Source organism: Malaclemys terrapin, chromosome 1 (assembly GCF_027887155.1).
Source record: "Malaclemys terrapin pileata isolate rMalTer1 chromosome 1, rMalTer1.hap1, whole genome shotgun sequence".
NCBI lineage: Eukaryota > Metazoa > Chordata > Testudines > Emydidae > Malaclemys > Malaclemys terrapin.
The window spans coordinates 73,427,025-73,440,835 of record NC_071505.1 but is presented as its reverse complement, the minus strand read 5'-3'; the positions used below and the strand labels follow the sequence as shown (position 1 = coordinate 73,440,835).

The 13,811-nt window shown below is 39.9% G+C and overlaps 1 protein-coding gene across 8 annotated transcripts in view; it reads left to right on the top strand.

Moving 5' to 3' along the window:
- Positions 1-13,811, top strand: part of PPFIA2 (PTPRF interacting protein alpha 2) — a 642,959-nt gene that overhangs the window by 524,228 nt on the left and 104,920 nt on the right. For 7 of the 8 annotated variants that reach the window (XM_054027372.1, XM_054027381.1, XM_054027368.1 and 4 more), the window contains 4 exons: positions 7,542-7,625; positions 8,023-8,154; positions 9,669-9,731; positions 12,660-12,751. In XM_054027372.1, coding sequence (XP_053883347.1) covers positions 7,542-7,625; positions 8,023-8,154; positions 9,669-9,731; positions 12,660-12,751 — 371 coding nt within the window. Of the gene's footprint in view, positions 1-7,035; positions 7,123-7,541; positions 7,626-8,022; positions 8,155-9,668; positions 9,732-12,659; positions 12,752-13,811 lie in introns of all 8 variants that reach the window. The other variant, XM_054027417.1, reaches the window with a different exon arrangement.

Sequence of the window (13,811 nt, the reverse complement as noted above, 5' to 3'; positions counted from 1 at the left end):
TTCAAAGTATTTTCAACTTCATTAGGACATGTAATTCTCATAAAATATTTAATCCTTCACATTTATAGTCGGATGAAAATGAAAAACTCCATACAGCACAATATGTTACATATGATTATGATTTATTTAAATTTTCTTTTCTCTATCACTACAGAAGATTGTATTAATTTTATTAGGCAACTAATTTTCATATTTTAACAGGTTTCAGAGTGAAGTGGGTTTTAGCCCACGAAAGCTTATGTCCAAATAAATTTGTTAGTCTTTAAGGTGCCACAAGTACTCCTCATATTTTAACAGAATTCTAAAAAAACCTTTGTATTTGTCACTTTTTATTAGGTCTTCCGTGCCTGGGTGGCTTATAGGGTTAGCCTGGCCTTTGTGTAATTTAGTCAAGAAGGAAATAGAATATAATTTCTTTTACCTCATTAAGACAAAAGCAGTATTCAATAATCAAGATTTTGTGCTGTCCACTTTAGGTATATGGGTTGGGAATCTGAAAGGGAACTGGAAGTGCTGGAAAAAAGAAGATTCAACAGAAAGGAAGCTGCGTGAAATGATAAACAAATGTTACAGTATTTTGTAAAAACTATGGTGCACATGAATGAGGCATCCCTTGTCGGCTTTAAGTTGTCCATCTGTGATTTATTCAGCAGATGACCTGACATTTTAATGCCCTTAGCAAAATATTGCTTTATATTTAAGATGAAATTTTCTTTTATAAATTCTCCAATATTTTAGGCACCAGTAGTTTTTCTTCAACCTCAAGCATGTCTTCTGTTGCCACCATTTTTTTTCTTGAACAAACACTAACACTTAATATTGTGAGAAGACTATCTCATCTCAGTCATGCAGAATACTCAGTATATTTCAATGCAATATAGTCATTATTCTGATCATAAACATACTAAGACATACATTTCCATGTGCCTTTTTAACAGTCTTTTATTTGATGTGATTAGAGAACTGTGGACAGAATGGACATTTCATCCAAAATGGCCTTCATCCAAGTTTGTAGAAACTCTACAAAGTCAATTGGACTAAGTAATCTATATAAGAGTTTCACTGTTCCAGGGGCTTGATAGTAGTTCTCATTCTCTTGTAAACACTGGCAATGTGTGAAGTTGGAGAAATTGCAGGCAGGTAAACTGCAAGTAGGATGTTGAGCAAAGGCAGATTGATAGTCCACTTTTACAGGTCAGGGGTCAGAGTGCAGACAGATATCAAGATAGAACACAGGAATAGGTGCCCAGGGCAGTGGCGGATTTAGAGTTAGTGGGGCCCTGTGCGCAACTTCATTTTTGCATCCCGTGAGGACCCAGCTAAGAAAAAAAACACTCTCTCTTATCTCCCCACTATTTTTCATTCTTTTTTTCTTCATCCTCCTCCTATATTATAAGTAATGGAAAGCAAATTAAAATAAAGTGAGGTACCTCGATTGGGGCAGAGGGTTGGGGTGCAGGAGGGGGTGTGGTACACACCCCCTTCTGACAGCGGCTCCTACGCGGGGGAGCGATCAGGGGATCTCTGCATGCCACTGCCCGCCGGCACCACTCCCGCAGTTCCCATTGGCCAGGAACTGTGGCCAATGGGAGCTGCAGAGTCGGCGCTCGGGGTGGGGGCAGTGCGCAGAGTCACACACACCCAGGGGCTGCAGAGACATGCTGGCTGCTTCCAGGAGAGGCTCGGAGGAGGGAGGTAGAGCGGGCAGGGAGCTGCCTTAGCCCTGCTGCTGGCATGTCTCGGTGAACCCCTTGGGGGGAGAAGGGCAGCAGGTCTCCGTGCACTGCCTGGGGTGTGCAGAGATGTGTCAGCAGCCGTCTGCTTCTGGGAGTGGCATAGGGCCACCGGCCATAGCATGCAGGCAGCCTGCCTGAACCCTTCTATGCTGCCAGCCGGGACTCGGGGGCAGGTTGTCAGATGAGATTTCTCCTGCATTTTGGGGGACCCCCTGTCATTGCGGGCCCCGGGCCACCACATAGTTTGTTTCATGGTAAATCTGCTCCTGGCCCATGGGGCTTCTGGGATGGATTGGAGGACCATCATATCTTAGTTGTTGTGATTTCCTGTTTTCACTACAGTTATCTCGGGGTAGCAACATGTGTTAACAACTGCCTCGGGATCTGCCCTATGGGGAAAATTTATGATAGATCAAGTTAAATCTGCAGTGAAGGAAAAGCTTTAGTCTCTGTGAATATCTGCACAAACCTTTATAGACGACTCCATGATCCTCCCCTCCAACATGATGCCTTCTTCCCCATACATGATATTTATTTTTTGGAGGTGAGGCTGTCTGACTGGAATTCAACATCTTGAAGGGAGTAGTCTGTCAGATACATTTCCCGCTCTGGTATTTTCAAGGAGCGGTCTCAATCCAGTCTGGGGTAGTCATCCCCTTTCTCCATTCAGCCACATCAGGCAGTAATATATTGTATTGAGGCAGCTGTTGTAAACAGCATACTCCATGAATTTAGAGTTGAAGAAAAATGAAGTGAAAGTTACAGGGACAGGGGAGAGCAAAGTTTTTAATGGATGTAAGGAATTAGTATGTATTAAGAACAGAGTGAAAGGCTGAGGAGAAATGTGAGGGAGAGGACAAGGGAGGCAGGAGGAGAGAGGTCACTGAGGGTGGGGGATGGTTTAGAGTACAAGAGAAATATCACTCTTTGGGACAGGAGAGGAGGGAAAAGAGCTAAGGTGGAGGAAGAAGGGGAGATCACGTTAGATTTAATCTTCTTTATTTTTGAAGAACTTGACAAGATCCTCTGTGAAGGGAGAGCAGTACAGGAACTTAGGTGGTTTTATGACAAAAGACAGTTGGGATCAATATTTGTGGAGTAGTAATGCTGCTTGATGAAGAAAATGAATGGCAGAACTGAAAGAGAGAAGGAATTTGAAAGTCTATGTGGTCATGGGACTTTCAGCAGAGGCACTTAGTAGAGAATATAAAAGTTGGGGATAAGGCTAGGATTGGGAGTTGTTGGTAGAGACCTTGTGGTGGGAAAAATGGATGAAAAAGGCAGACCTGAGAGAGAAAGCAGAGTGGAGAGAATCACTGGCTGAGTGAATGGAAGAGGGGTATGAGAAGGGCTAAAAAGCCTTCCTCACATGCCGCCCCACAGCCCAGCACCCCCCACAGCCCCACCACCACAACTGCACCATACCCCAACATACACAAACCTCCCCCACTGCCAAGAACCTCCTGCCCCCTCATGGCTGAGTGCCCACCCACAGGCCTCATAGAGACCTACTCCCCCATTCCCTGCCCCCTGGCCACACTAGCCGGTCCCACTGGAAGGTGATTGTGTTTGCCGGGCTGAGCCGGCACCACAGCCAGGGCTGGTCCCAGGGTGGGGATCACTTCGGCCCCTCAGGAGCAGCGCAATCAGCTAGGCTGGAGCAGGAGTTGGGTCTGCCCAGGCCAGGCTCCCTCAGGACCCACAAGCCTGGCCGGACCCAGCCAAGCCCCCCATGTTGTTCCCTGCCCCCTTCCCCCCACCACAATTGGCTGAGACCAGCCCGGCCTCTGCACCGGTCAGGTGGCTCAGCCCCTGGGAAGCAGGCGGGACCCCACAGGTGGTGGGCAGCAGACACCGCTTGGTACTGGAGCAATGCGGAGGAGCAGGGCAGATCCCTAGGATGCAACCTCTGAGAACCCGCCAGGCCTGGCCGCTCTCACTGGCCCAGCAGCCAGCAACCTTGCCCAGCCCGCATGGCAGAGCCCAGCTTCTGGGTGGCACTGGCGAGCTCCCAACAAGCGAGCGGAACCTGCTGGCTGGGAGCTGATGACAGCAAGGCCTGGGCAAGAAGCCAGACCCAGCTGTGTGGATAGATTGTGGGGGTCTGTAATAGGCCCCTTCCCAGTGTGAGCCTGATGCCATGGCACCATTGGCACCATTGTAAACCCAGTACTGCATTGCTTAACAAATCTATTTATACCCCAGTATTCTGGATACATATTTTCAATAATTGTTGCTGAATACCGCACAGTGTATTTTACTGAGTCTCCCAAAGAGAATAACAGAAAATAATTACTTGTGTCTTATATGCAAAAAATGCTACCCTGAGAAAGCTTTAAAAGTTTGGCATTTGATGATGATGTCATATCTGAGCAAAGTCAATACAAAATTGCAGCCAAAAAATTAGCGTAATTCCTTTGGCTGCTAGTATGTTTTCTGATGCACTTTTAAATCTTAAAAGTCTCACTTTTAAAGCATGTTTAAATCTCAGTTGGACCGAAGTCATTTAGTGCAATATCAGTAGAGCTTTAAGCTTAAAGTGTACTTAGTTGAATTATAGCTCTGCAAATAAACAATGTACACAGTACACATCCCCATCTAGAATTTATTAATTCTGCCTCTGCATTAACTGGATCAGCAACTGCAGTTAGTTTCCAGTGTCCCAAATAGAATATAATTTGCTTCTTCTTAGGTAAATAAGGAGCAAAATTTTAGGAACAAAAGGAGCCAAAAGGAAGTTGAAAGAGAACCAGTATGCTTGAACGTTAAAAAAATATATATATTTTTGGAACTATGACATTGGTCTTCATTCTCATTTACATTAAATTATGTTCACTTTAGACTACTAGAGCAGTATAAAGAGGCTTTGATGTAAATGAAAACCAGGCTCATTGCCTTTTATAATAGAAAATATATCATCAGATACCTTGATGACTGGGGCTCAGATTATTTAAGCAAGTATATAACTTTAAGCATATGAGTAATCTCACTGAAATAAATATGTCTGCTTACACCTACGTTTAAGTACCTTGCTGAATCAGCAGTGTGGATTCTAACATGCATGATAGTCATCATAGGAACTGGATAATCAGATACTTATAAAGAGCCTGTGTGCATTTTGGTCAGAAATATGAATAGAGTTTTTCCTATAACAATAAATACTTTGATATTCTACCCTATTTGTTTTATTGGTGCCTCAGACAAACCATGCAGTTAAAGAATTATCCATCATATAATTTTGAATGAAAATCCTTCCTACAATTTAAAATATAGATGTGAGCAGCACATTTGAATGAAACAGCTGCCCAGACTTCTTTATCAAGAGTATGAACAAGGCAGAACCACATATCAGATGTCTTGAGTGAGGTGCTCTTCAAAGCTAGAAGTAATGTGTTTGAACATATAAGGATCTTGCACGTGAAAGTGTTGAGAATAAATTAAATTTAACTTTGCACTCAGCCATTAAACCTCAGAGTAGCTTAATTTTCTAGGAATGATGCTTCCAGCAAGTTCTCTGTGACCCTGAAAGTAAAAGGTTTAAAATAATCTATAATTTCCCTAATCCTGTGTTTCTGCTACCTCTTGATCAGTGATTCAGAGCTCTGAGAACTTTTTTCCAGTCCTAATACTGATTTTAAGAGTCATATTCATCCAATAAGGATAGAGAAACTATATCATATGACTTATGTGATGAAATACAACTAACTTATAAAGCTCAAATTTATAACATTGAATACTGAATACTCAATATCGAACTGATTGTGATTGGTCCATATAGTAATAAATAAAAATAGAGTAGTTTCAAATAATGACTAATCCAAAGAAATCACAATCTGCTTGCAGATAATCCACAATCAGAAAAAGAGGCTAAATTAATCAAAGAATTATCCGGGACATTTATGTTTACCCTTTACATTTTACAAGTGAATAAACTTTATAAATACTCTGTAGTTGAAAATGATGTTAACTAAATAACATTGTATTAAAAAACCTAGCTGTTAGGTATAAAACTTCATATATCAGTGTATGTGTATATTCATACTGTTCGTAATAGGAATGAATCCATACTGACAGTTGCAGTTTATATTTATAAAATTGTACATCAGTCTAATTTTGTGTCAATGACTCTTTAGTTCTGATAATACCATTGAAGTGATTTTAAATTATGGTGTACCAATGGTAATTACTTTGATAAATATACCTAACTGTTATTTTGGTAAGTCATTTGTAGATGACAGTCTCACTAACGAAGTATTACTTTATTAATAATGTTAGATGTGTTGAGAGTTTGCTCATCTGGTGACCCAGAGTTCACCTTTTGAGAGAATGACTACTCTGAGCATTTGGCAATCAGGAGCTCACAAAGAACAGGCATTGGTAGCACTGTGCTATCTGTGCTCCTTATGCATGTCTCTTGTTTCCATACCAACAAATTCAACATAACATTCATTTTTACAATGTTACCGTAGACTTCCTTGGTATGAAGGAACATGGAGACCCATATTTTAGAATAAATGACTTATTAAGCTGGGTTCTTTCAGAAAAGTGTTGAATCTTTGGATGGACTGCGATATTTCATATTCAGTACCTATACTGTTTTAAATTACTTTTTATCAAATTAATGCATTTTTATTTATAGGTTCTTCTCTTAATTATGACCCTGATCTTGCAAAGGGATCATCTTGGAAAAGTTTGGGAACTATATTGTTTTACTAGAATAAAAAGGGGTTACTTGATCTTTCTAAAATAGAATCCTAAAACTTGAGTCTTATTTTATATGGTTAATCCTTTGTGTTTTGTAGTAATGAGGGAATCTGGCATTATATTGCACAGTTACTGTAAAATCCATTAATTTAGTATATTCTACAACATATGTGCATTGTTTTCATTCCTATAAAGTGGTAGCAAGAATCCTGAAGAACTTTCTGACATTGGCCTCTCAACATCATATTCTGGTGTTTAGTTCACCATAATTCCAACGACTACATTAGACCGTATTAGCCAGAGTTGCTTTGATTTTACTCTGTAGTAACCTTTCATCAGCCAGCCATCACTAACCTTGAACTTCCATATCTAGGTTGATAGCTTTTTTAGCATTTCATTATTTTTAGTTGATCCACATCAACTGCATCACATCCACCAACTATCAGTGTAGTTTATTCCATATAAAATTCAGTCAAAGTATTAAATTTTCAGTCACACTTTTCATTTAAGCATTCTGTGCTGTATTCTTTTCAGTGTCAGTGTCTTTAGTTCTGATTTTTCAATTTTGTCCCTCTCCTTTTCCTTAACTTGTTAGTCTGATCCAACCTCTTCTACCTCATCTGATGATTATCAATATGTTATGGAAGCTAAGCTACAAGAAATGATCTCCATACGTAGGAAGGTAGTCCTACTGGACTTTACTTTCTATTGCTAAATAGAATCCATCTGATTTGTTTTCATTTATTTTTTTAATTATTTTTTTTATTGATAATCAACCATCGTGCAGTTTAGTGCTTCAGGAGCTTACAATTTTACGATGGCAGGTTTGTGTTCAAACCATGCACAGTCTGCATGTTACATTTGGCTGATTTCATTGCTCATAAATAACTCCAATATTTTGCTGATGCTTGGATGTAACAGGCCTTTGTAGCTGACACATTTCAAGCAATGCTGTTCAGCTGCCTGTTTAAATAAAGTTTATTTTTTGAAAACTAAGTTTGCAGTTAGTAGTAGCTTGCTTTATATTTTGTTTAAACTTTGCTGACAAAGATTTGCAAAGCAATTTAAATTTCAGACCGAGTCTTCCTATTTTTTTTACAGGCAGAAGAAAGACATGGTAACATTGAAGAACGTATGAGACACTTGGAAGCTCAACTTGAAGAAAAGAATCAGGAACTTCAAAGAGTATGTGTATTGCAGACCATTTATTTTTTGTGCTTATAATTTAACAATATAGGGCCAAATTCTGCCCTCAGTTACATGCCTACAACTCCATTAATTGCAGAATAATGCTTTTGTGAGTCTGAGAGCAGAATCTGTGCTGCATTTTTTCATCAACTTCGTCAACTGATTTAAATCTAGTTTTAGTTGGCTATAAACAGTCTGCTGATACAGAAGTTTCTAATATACCTTGATCAGGAGTTAATATGTATTTATCAATAGATGAACTTAAACTATAATTTCTTCTGTTGCTGGATATTTTAATGAAAATGTTTTCAATCACCATAAAATCTACGCATTTTAATAGGGCATTAATTAACTTGGAAACTTATCATTGTATTTCCTTTGTTCTGTACTGAAGGCAAGACAAAGAGAGAAAATGAATGAGGAGCACAACAAAAGATTGTCAGATACTGTAGACAGACTTTTGACAGAATCCAATGAGCGCCTGCAGCTACACTTAAAAGAGAGAATGGCAGCACTTGAGGAAAAGGTAAAGTGCAAAGGGCAGAATAAACTTAAATTGAATAAGGTTACTACTGTATATATTTTATGTGGATATAAATGTGATGCTGATGCTATGATGCACAGGCAAATGTAAACCTAATAGCTACAAATCTAATCAAATGTTTAGCATCAAGCAAAATATCAGATATTCATATTCTGGTAGAGTTTTTATAATACTGTGGATAATATATAAATTATTGAGCTTTTACATGTTCAAATCAAGGTACATACTTTCATGAAAGAACCCTCCAAATGCCATTGTGAGGTGGATATTATTATCTCCATTTTTACTGATGGGGAAAAGGAACCAGAGGTGGAGAGCTTACCCAAGCTTGCCCACAGCCACAACATGAGGCTCTGGCAGAACTAGGGGTAAAATTCAGGAGTTCCCAAGATCTGTTCTCATTCCTAAAATGCATCTTCTTTGCAGTTAAAAGTTTACATAACAGATATGTGCTCTTTTATTCCGAGATAAATGTTTCATTCAGGGTAGGAGTGAGATGTATACTCAGTGACCAGAGAAAGAATAAATTATGGAAGTTGTTCTTCAGTGGATTCCACTAATCCCTTTGTTATCTTAAAGAGAAATAAAAAAGAGGTGTGTTTAACACTTGCTTGAGGAGGGAAGGCTGGAAGATGATTAATGTGATGATATTATAGACTCAGCTTGAGGATTTGTGACACAGAAACATTCTCCATTTGCTCTTGTCTTATCTATTGCTTGGCTCTGAACGCATCCTTGAGATGTTTCCTGGGATTATTGGGGAGCAAATTCATGTTTGGCCCTCTGAATTTGAGTATTTCCACTTTAGCCATCCCAATTCCACTCTTCTTCATACATACACAAAGACTGAAATGTGTTTCACTCACACAAAGCCACTGGCTCAGGGACTCTTTCTACAGTTCCAAGCCCCCTTGCATCATTGATATGCTGGTTTCTCAGTCCCCATCCCTTCCACCCCATAATGTGACAACGGGGCTTACATTGTGCAAAGTTGCTCTGGCCCTCAACACCATGATGAATTTCACTCTAAACATCAGATCCCTTTGAGTGGTAGAAAACTCACTAAAGTCTCCTTAAATAGTCGAAGAAAATGATCTATTCCTCTGAAATCCTCATTCAAATACACCTCCAGCCAAACTTCTCCAAGGCAACATGTACAGCTGCAGATTTTTGCTGCTCCTGAGGCAGAATACTGTAGAAAGTAGAGAATATGCTGTCACAGAGAGAACCTGTGGGGAAAAGAATGTGTAAAAATCTCAGATTAAGATATTAGAAAAGTGTCTTCTGTCCTTGAAAGAAAATATTTGGATTGTTTATAGGGTTCTTGATCTGACCTGTACACATTCCGAAAATATTAACAGATTCATATTGAAAATTCTGTGGAGAACAAGATGGATCAGTTCACTTAATTTAGTTAAATTGATCAGATGGCAGCTTCTGGTACTGGATGTTTCCTCCTGTTTAATTTACATTTCAAATGTCTTTTTCTCTCCTAGAATGTTTTAATTCAGGAATCTGAAAGTTTCAGGAAGAACCTGGAAGAATCTTTACATGACAAGGTACTATATAACTCTCCTATTTTATCTGTAATCTCATTGTTTTATTTAGAAAAATCATCTGATATTTGAATATGAGAAAATATGTTTGTGGTGTACTTAACCTCTCAAACTGGCCCCTGGAAGTGGATCAAATAGCAGTAAAATACTCCTGAGGATCCAGGAGTAGATGGTTCTTTACCCATCCAGTTGCTTAAGCTAGAAATTGATGCTAAATGAAAATGCTCCTAAAAATATAGTTTCTGGTTGAAATTCTGGCCCCATTGAAGTGAATTGACTTCGGTGGAGCCAGGATTTCACCATACATATTGTAGTTCTTTAAAAGACTGGTTTAACAGAGATTTTCATGTAAATGGTTATACGTCTTTAGTTAAAAAAATAATTATTTGATTTGATACATTTACTCTAACAGGTGCAGTGAAATTATACTAACCATAGCTGAAAGGTGCCTTTTTGAGTTCAGGGCAATTTAACAACAAAACACTGGTTTAGTGAATCAGTCAAATTAATTATAAATGTTTATTCCAAACACAAGTTTTTGGTTTTATTTTAAAGATATACTTGCCTTAAAGGCAGTAGAACACGAAAATGCATCCACCTTTAGATTTATACATAAAGCATTTTTGCAGTGTGTCCAATTAAATTAAAATATATAGTGTGGAATGGAAAAAATACTGCTACGCTTGTTCCTAAGGGGAAAATAACTATTACCATATGACACCCAAAACGAACATGAAATGAGGAAAATGGTAAGCGAAAATATCTGTTTAAATCTATTGTTATTTTACCATAAAGTAATTTTGTAGAGAGGCAGGGAGATTTTGTGGTTAAGGCACTGAACTAGAGCTCAAAAGATTGTGATTCAATTCCTGACTGCAACAAATTTGTGGTGTGACCTCGGGCAAGTACTTAATGTCTCCTTGCCTCAGTTCCCCATGTGTAAAATGGGATAATAAACCTTCCTTTCAGCCACTATTTGTCCTGTCTGTTCAGACTGTGAGCTCTTCGGAGCAAAAACTGTCTGTTATGTATGTGTACAGCTCCTTGGAAAATGGGGCCACTAGGTACTAGCATAATGTAAATAATAATGATATTACCTTCATATGTAATACACTATTACAAAAATATTTAAAATATCTCTTGTCACTTAATTTTGGGTTAGGAATGTGGCAGCTGTATATTTTTTTATATTTACAATTTTATTAATTTCCAATTCCTTGCTTTGTTTTAATTATTTTTAGAAATTCATTATTATAGGGTTACCATATGTCCGGATTTTCCCGGACATGTCCAGCTTTTTGGGCCTCAAATCCCCGTCCAGGGGGAAATCCCAAAAAGCCTAGGGAGGTAGGGCGCGGCGGTGTGGGGCCAGGGGCTGGCACGGTGCTCGGCAGGGCCTGGGGCTGGGGGCGCGGGGCCGGTGCGGTGCTGGGCCGGGCCGGGGGTGCGGGCACTTGGCTCGGGGCCGGGACCGGGGTCGGCACGGTGCTCGGCCAGGGCTGGGGCCGGGGGCGTGGGGCCGGCGTGGTGCTGGGCTGGGGGCACGGGCACTTGGCCCGGGGCCAGTGCGGGCGCTCGGCCGGGGGCCGGGCCAGGGGCGCGGGCACTTGGCCGGGGGCTGGTGCGGTGCTCGGCCGGGGGTGCGGGCACTTGGCCGGGGCCCCAGCCGGGCGGGAGACACCGGGGCCAGAGCCTCTTGGCCTGGGCTGGCCAGCCGCCAAGGGGAGCTGCTAGGCCAGGGGGGGCGGACTGAGCCATGCCGCGCCACACCGAGCCGTGCCACACCGCACCCCGCCCCAGCTTACCTGCTGCCTCCCTGTTTCAGGCTTCCCGCGAACATTTGATTTGCGGGAAGCAGGGGAGGAGGAGGAGCATGGGGCAGAGCGTTCAGGGGAGGGGGAAAAGTTGGGGCGGGGCTGGGGGCGGGGAAGGAGCGGAGTTGGGGCGTGGCCGGGGCCCCATGGAGTGTCCTCCTTTTTAAAAATTAAAATATGGTAACCCTAATTATTATGACAGAAGAAAGCTGAATTGTTTTGTGTTAAAAAAACGCAAAACTATAGAAACCTACCTCTTTTATCTAGCAACTGTTATAACTGTGTGTGTTCAAAATTTGGCCAGTTTTAAGAGGTGCAAAGTGGTGATTAGCATCCTTCATGTCTGCTGGCACTGCTGGAAATTGAGGTTTCTGAGCACCTCATAGAAGGTCTCATCGGCTCACAAGATTGAGCCTTAAGGCCCCAATTCAGCAAGACACTTAAACATCTGCCTATCTTTAAAGAAGAGGATTACTCACAAGCATAAAGCTAGGCATGTACTTAGGGACTTTGCTGAATTGGAGCCATAAGTCAGTGGGACTTAACTATGTGCTTAAAGTTAAGTACTTAAGGGCTGAAGAGAGATGGACTTAAGCACGGGCTTGAGTACTTTCCTGAATCCTGCTCTTACCTGGTTTGCAAGTTATTCATCACTTGGTTGGTTAGTAATAGTCATTTCTAGCAATGGCAGCATCATATGCCACCATTCCACATATTTTTGAAAGTGCATTCCTCAGCATTTTTTCTTATCCGCCTAATTTTGCTATTAGTGCTTCTTTCAAGTCATCATCCACGGTAAATGGTGTTTACTTTGCCTTTTCAGCCCTAAACTATTGTTTTAGTTTCTTCTTCTTTTCTAACACAAGTTGCATAAAAAAATGTAATTTTCAGGCATGAGCCCTTCACAAAGTTTCTTCCAGCTTGTGAGGTTATAGTAAGGAGTACTAAACAGCCTTCTCTCAATGCACAGGCATTATTAACAGTAATGGCATTTGCATGGGGTCATCAAAAGGAAACTATGGCTGAGTTTATTTCCTATTTTAGAAGTCAGTAACTAATTTTTTTAGAGTTTTATATTCAATACAACTGCTCTTAAAAACATTTCTCCTTTTTTCAGGAAAGATTGTCAGAAGAAATTGACAAACTGAGATCCGAACTTGACCAGTTGAAAATAAGGGCTGGCTCTTTAATTGAACCTACATTGTCAAGGTAACTTACAAAAATCATAAAGTAATTGAACTTCAAGACAACATGTAAAGATTGTTCAAGACTTTATAACAAGGATGTGTTTTCAATAGACATTAAAAACATTTTTTTTAAAGTTAGCTGTTCAATGGTTACTATTGTCCCTTTTGATTGTTTTTCATAATATAGCTGGGGCCTAACATAAGTGAGTATGTATTACCATATTGCTAAGATCAGAATCAAGTCTTCTGTTTTAAACTCTGTTATACTTCTAAATTATACTAAAATACTTCAATAATTTCCAGGAAAGTCTGAAAATAGAATTCCAGTTGCCACCTTTAACACTAGAATTGATTAACAAATTTAGAGTCATACACCAACAATTATATTTAACTGTTATTTTTCCCTTAAGTGAGAGTTAACAAGGTTTTGCTTAGTGCATACAGTAAGGCCCCGATCCTTCAGCTTATTGTGCAGGCAAAGTTCAGCAGGGTTCCTCACAGGCACAATGATCTGTCTGCCAAAGTTTGTTGAAGGATCAGGAACGAACTAATAATGAGACATGAGCTTTTTGAATACAAATCTTGTCTGCTACTGATAGCTGAAGATAAATTATTTGGGAAAGCTGTTGCTATGGTTATAGAATAATAGAATAATTTTCCTTTCTGTCCAACAATGTCCTTTAAAATAAAATTCACACCTGTTTCTCCTGCCTTCATTTCGTAACTAGCAAGCTTAATATGTTAAAGTGTAGGATTTGTCAGCCAAAACACATGGTATAAAACTAAATTGAGGAAATTGTAATCTGAATCAAGTTCTTTTTCCTTGAATGCTGTTATATTTGCCTGCATAAGCTACTATACACCCTCATGTTTCTGAGAGAGATTGCTCAATGTTTGTTTTAAACTCTTTTTTTTACTTTCTTATACCCTTTATTTTATTTTATTTATGCTGTTTATTTGATATATAAGGAGAAATATAAATTAATGTAATGGACTCAAGCTTGTTAATTGTTATAACAGTTTCTCACTTTGTTCTTTTGAAACTTGAGTTATGTGGTCTCACACACACACACACAAGTTTT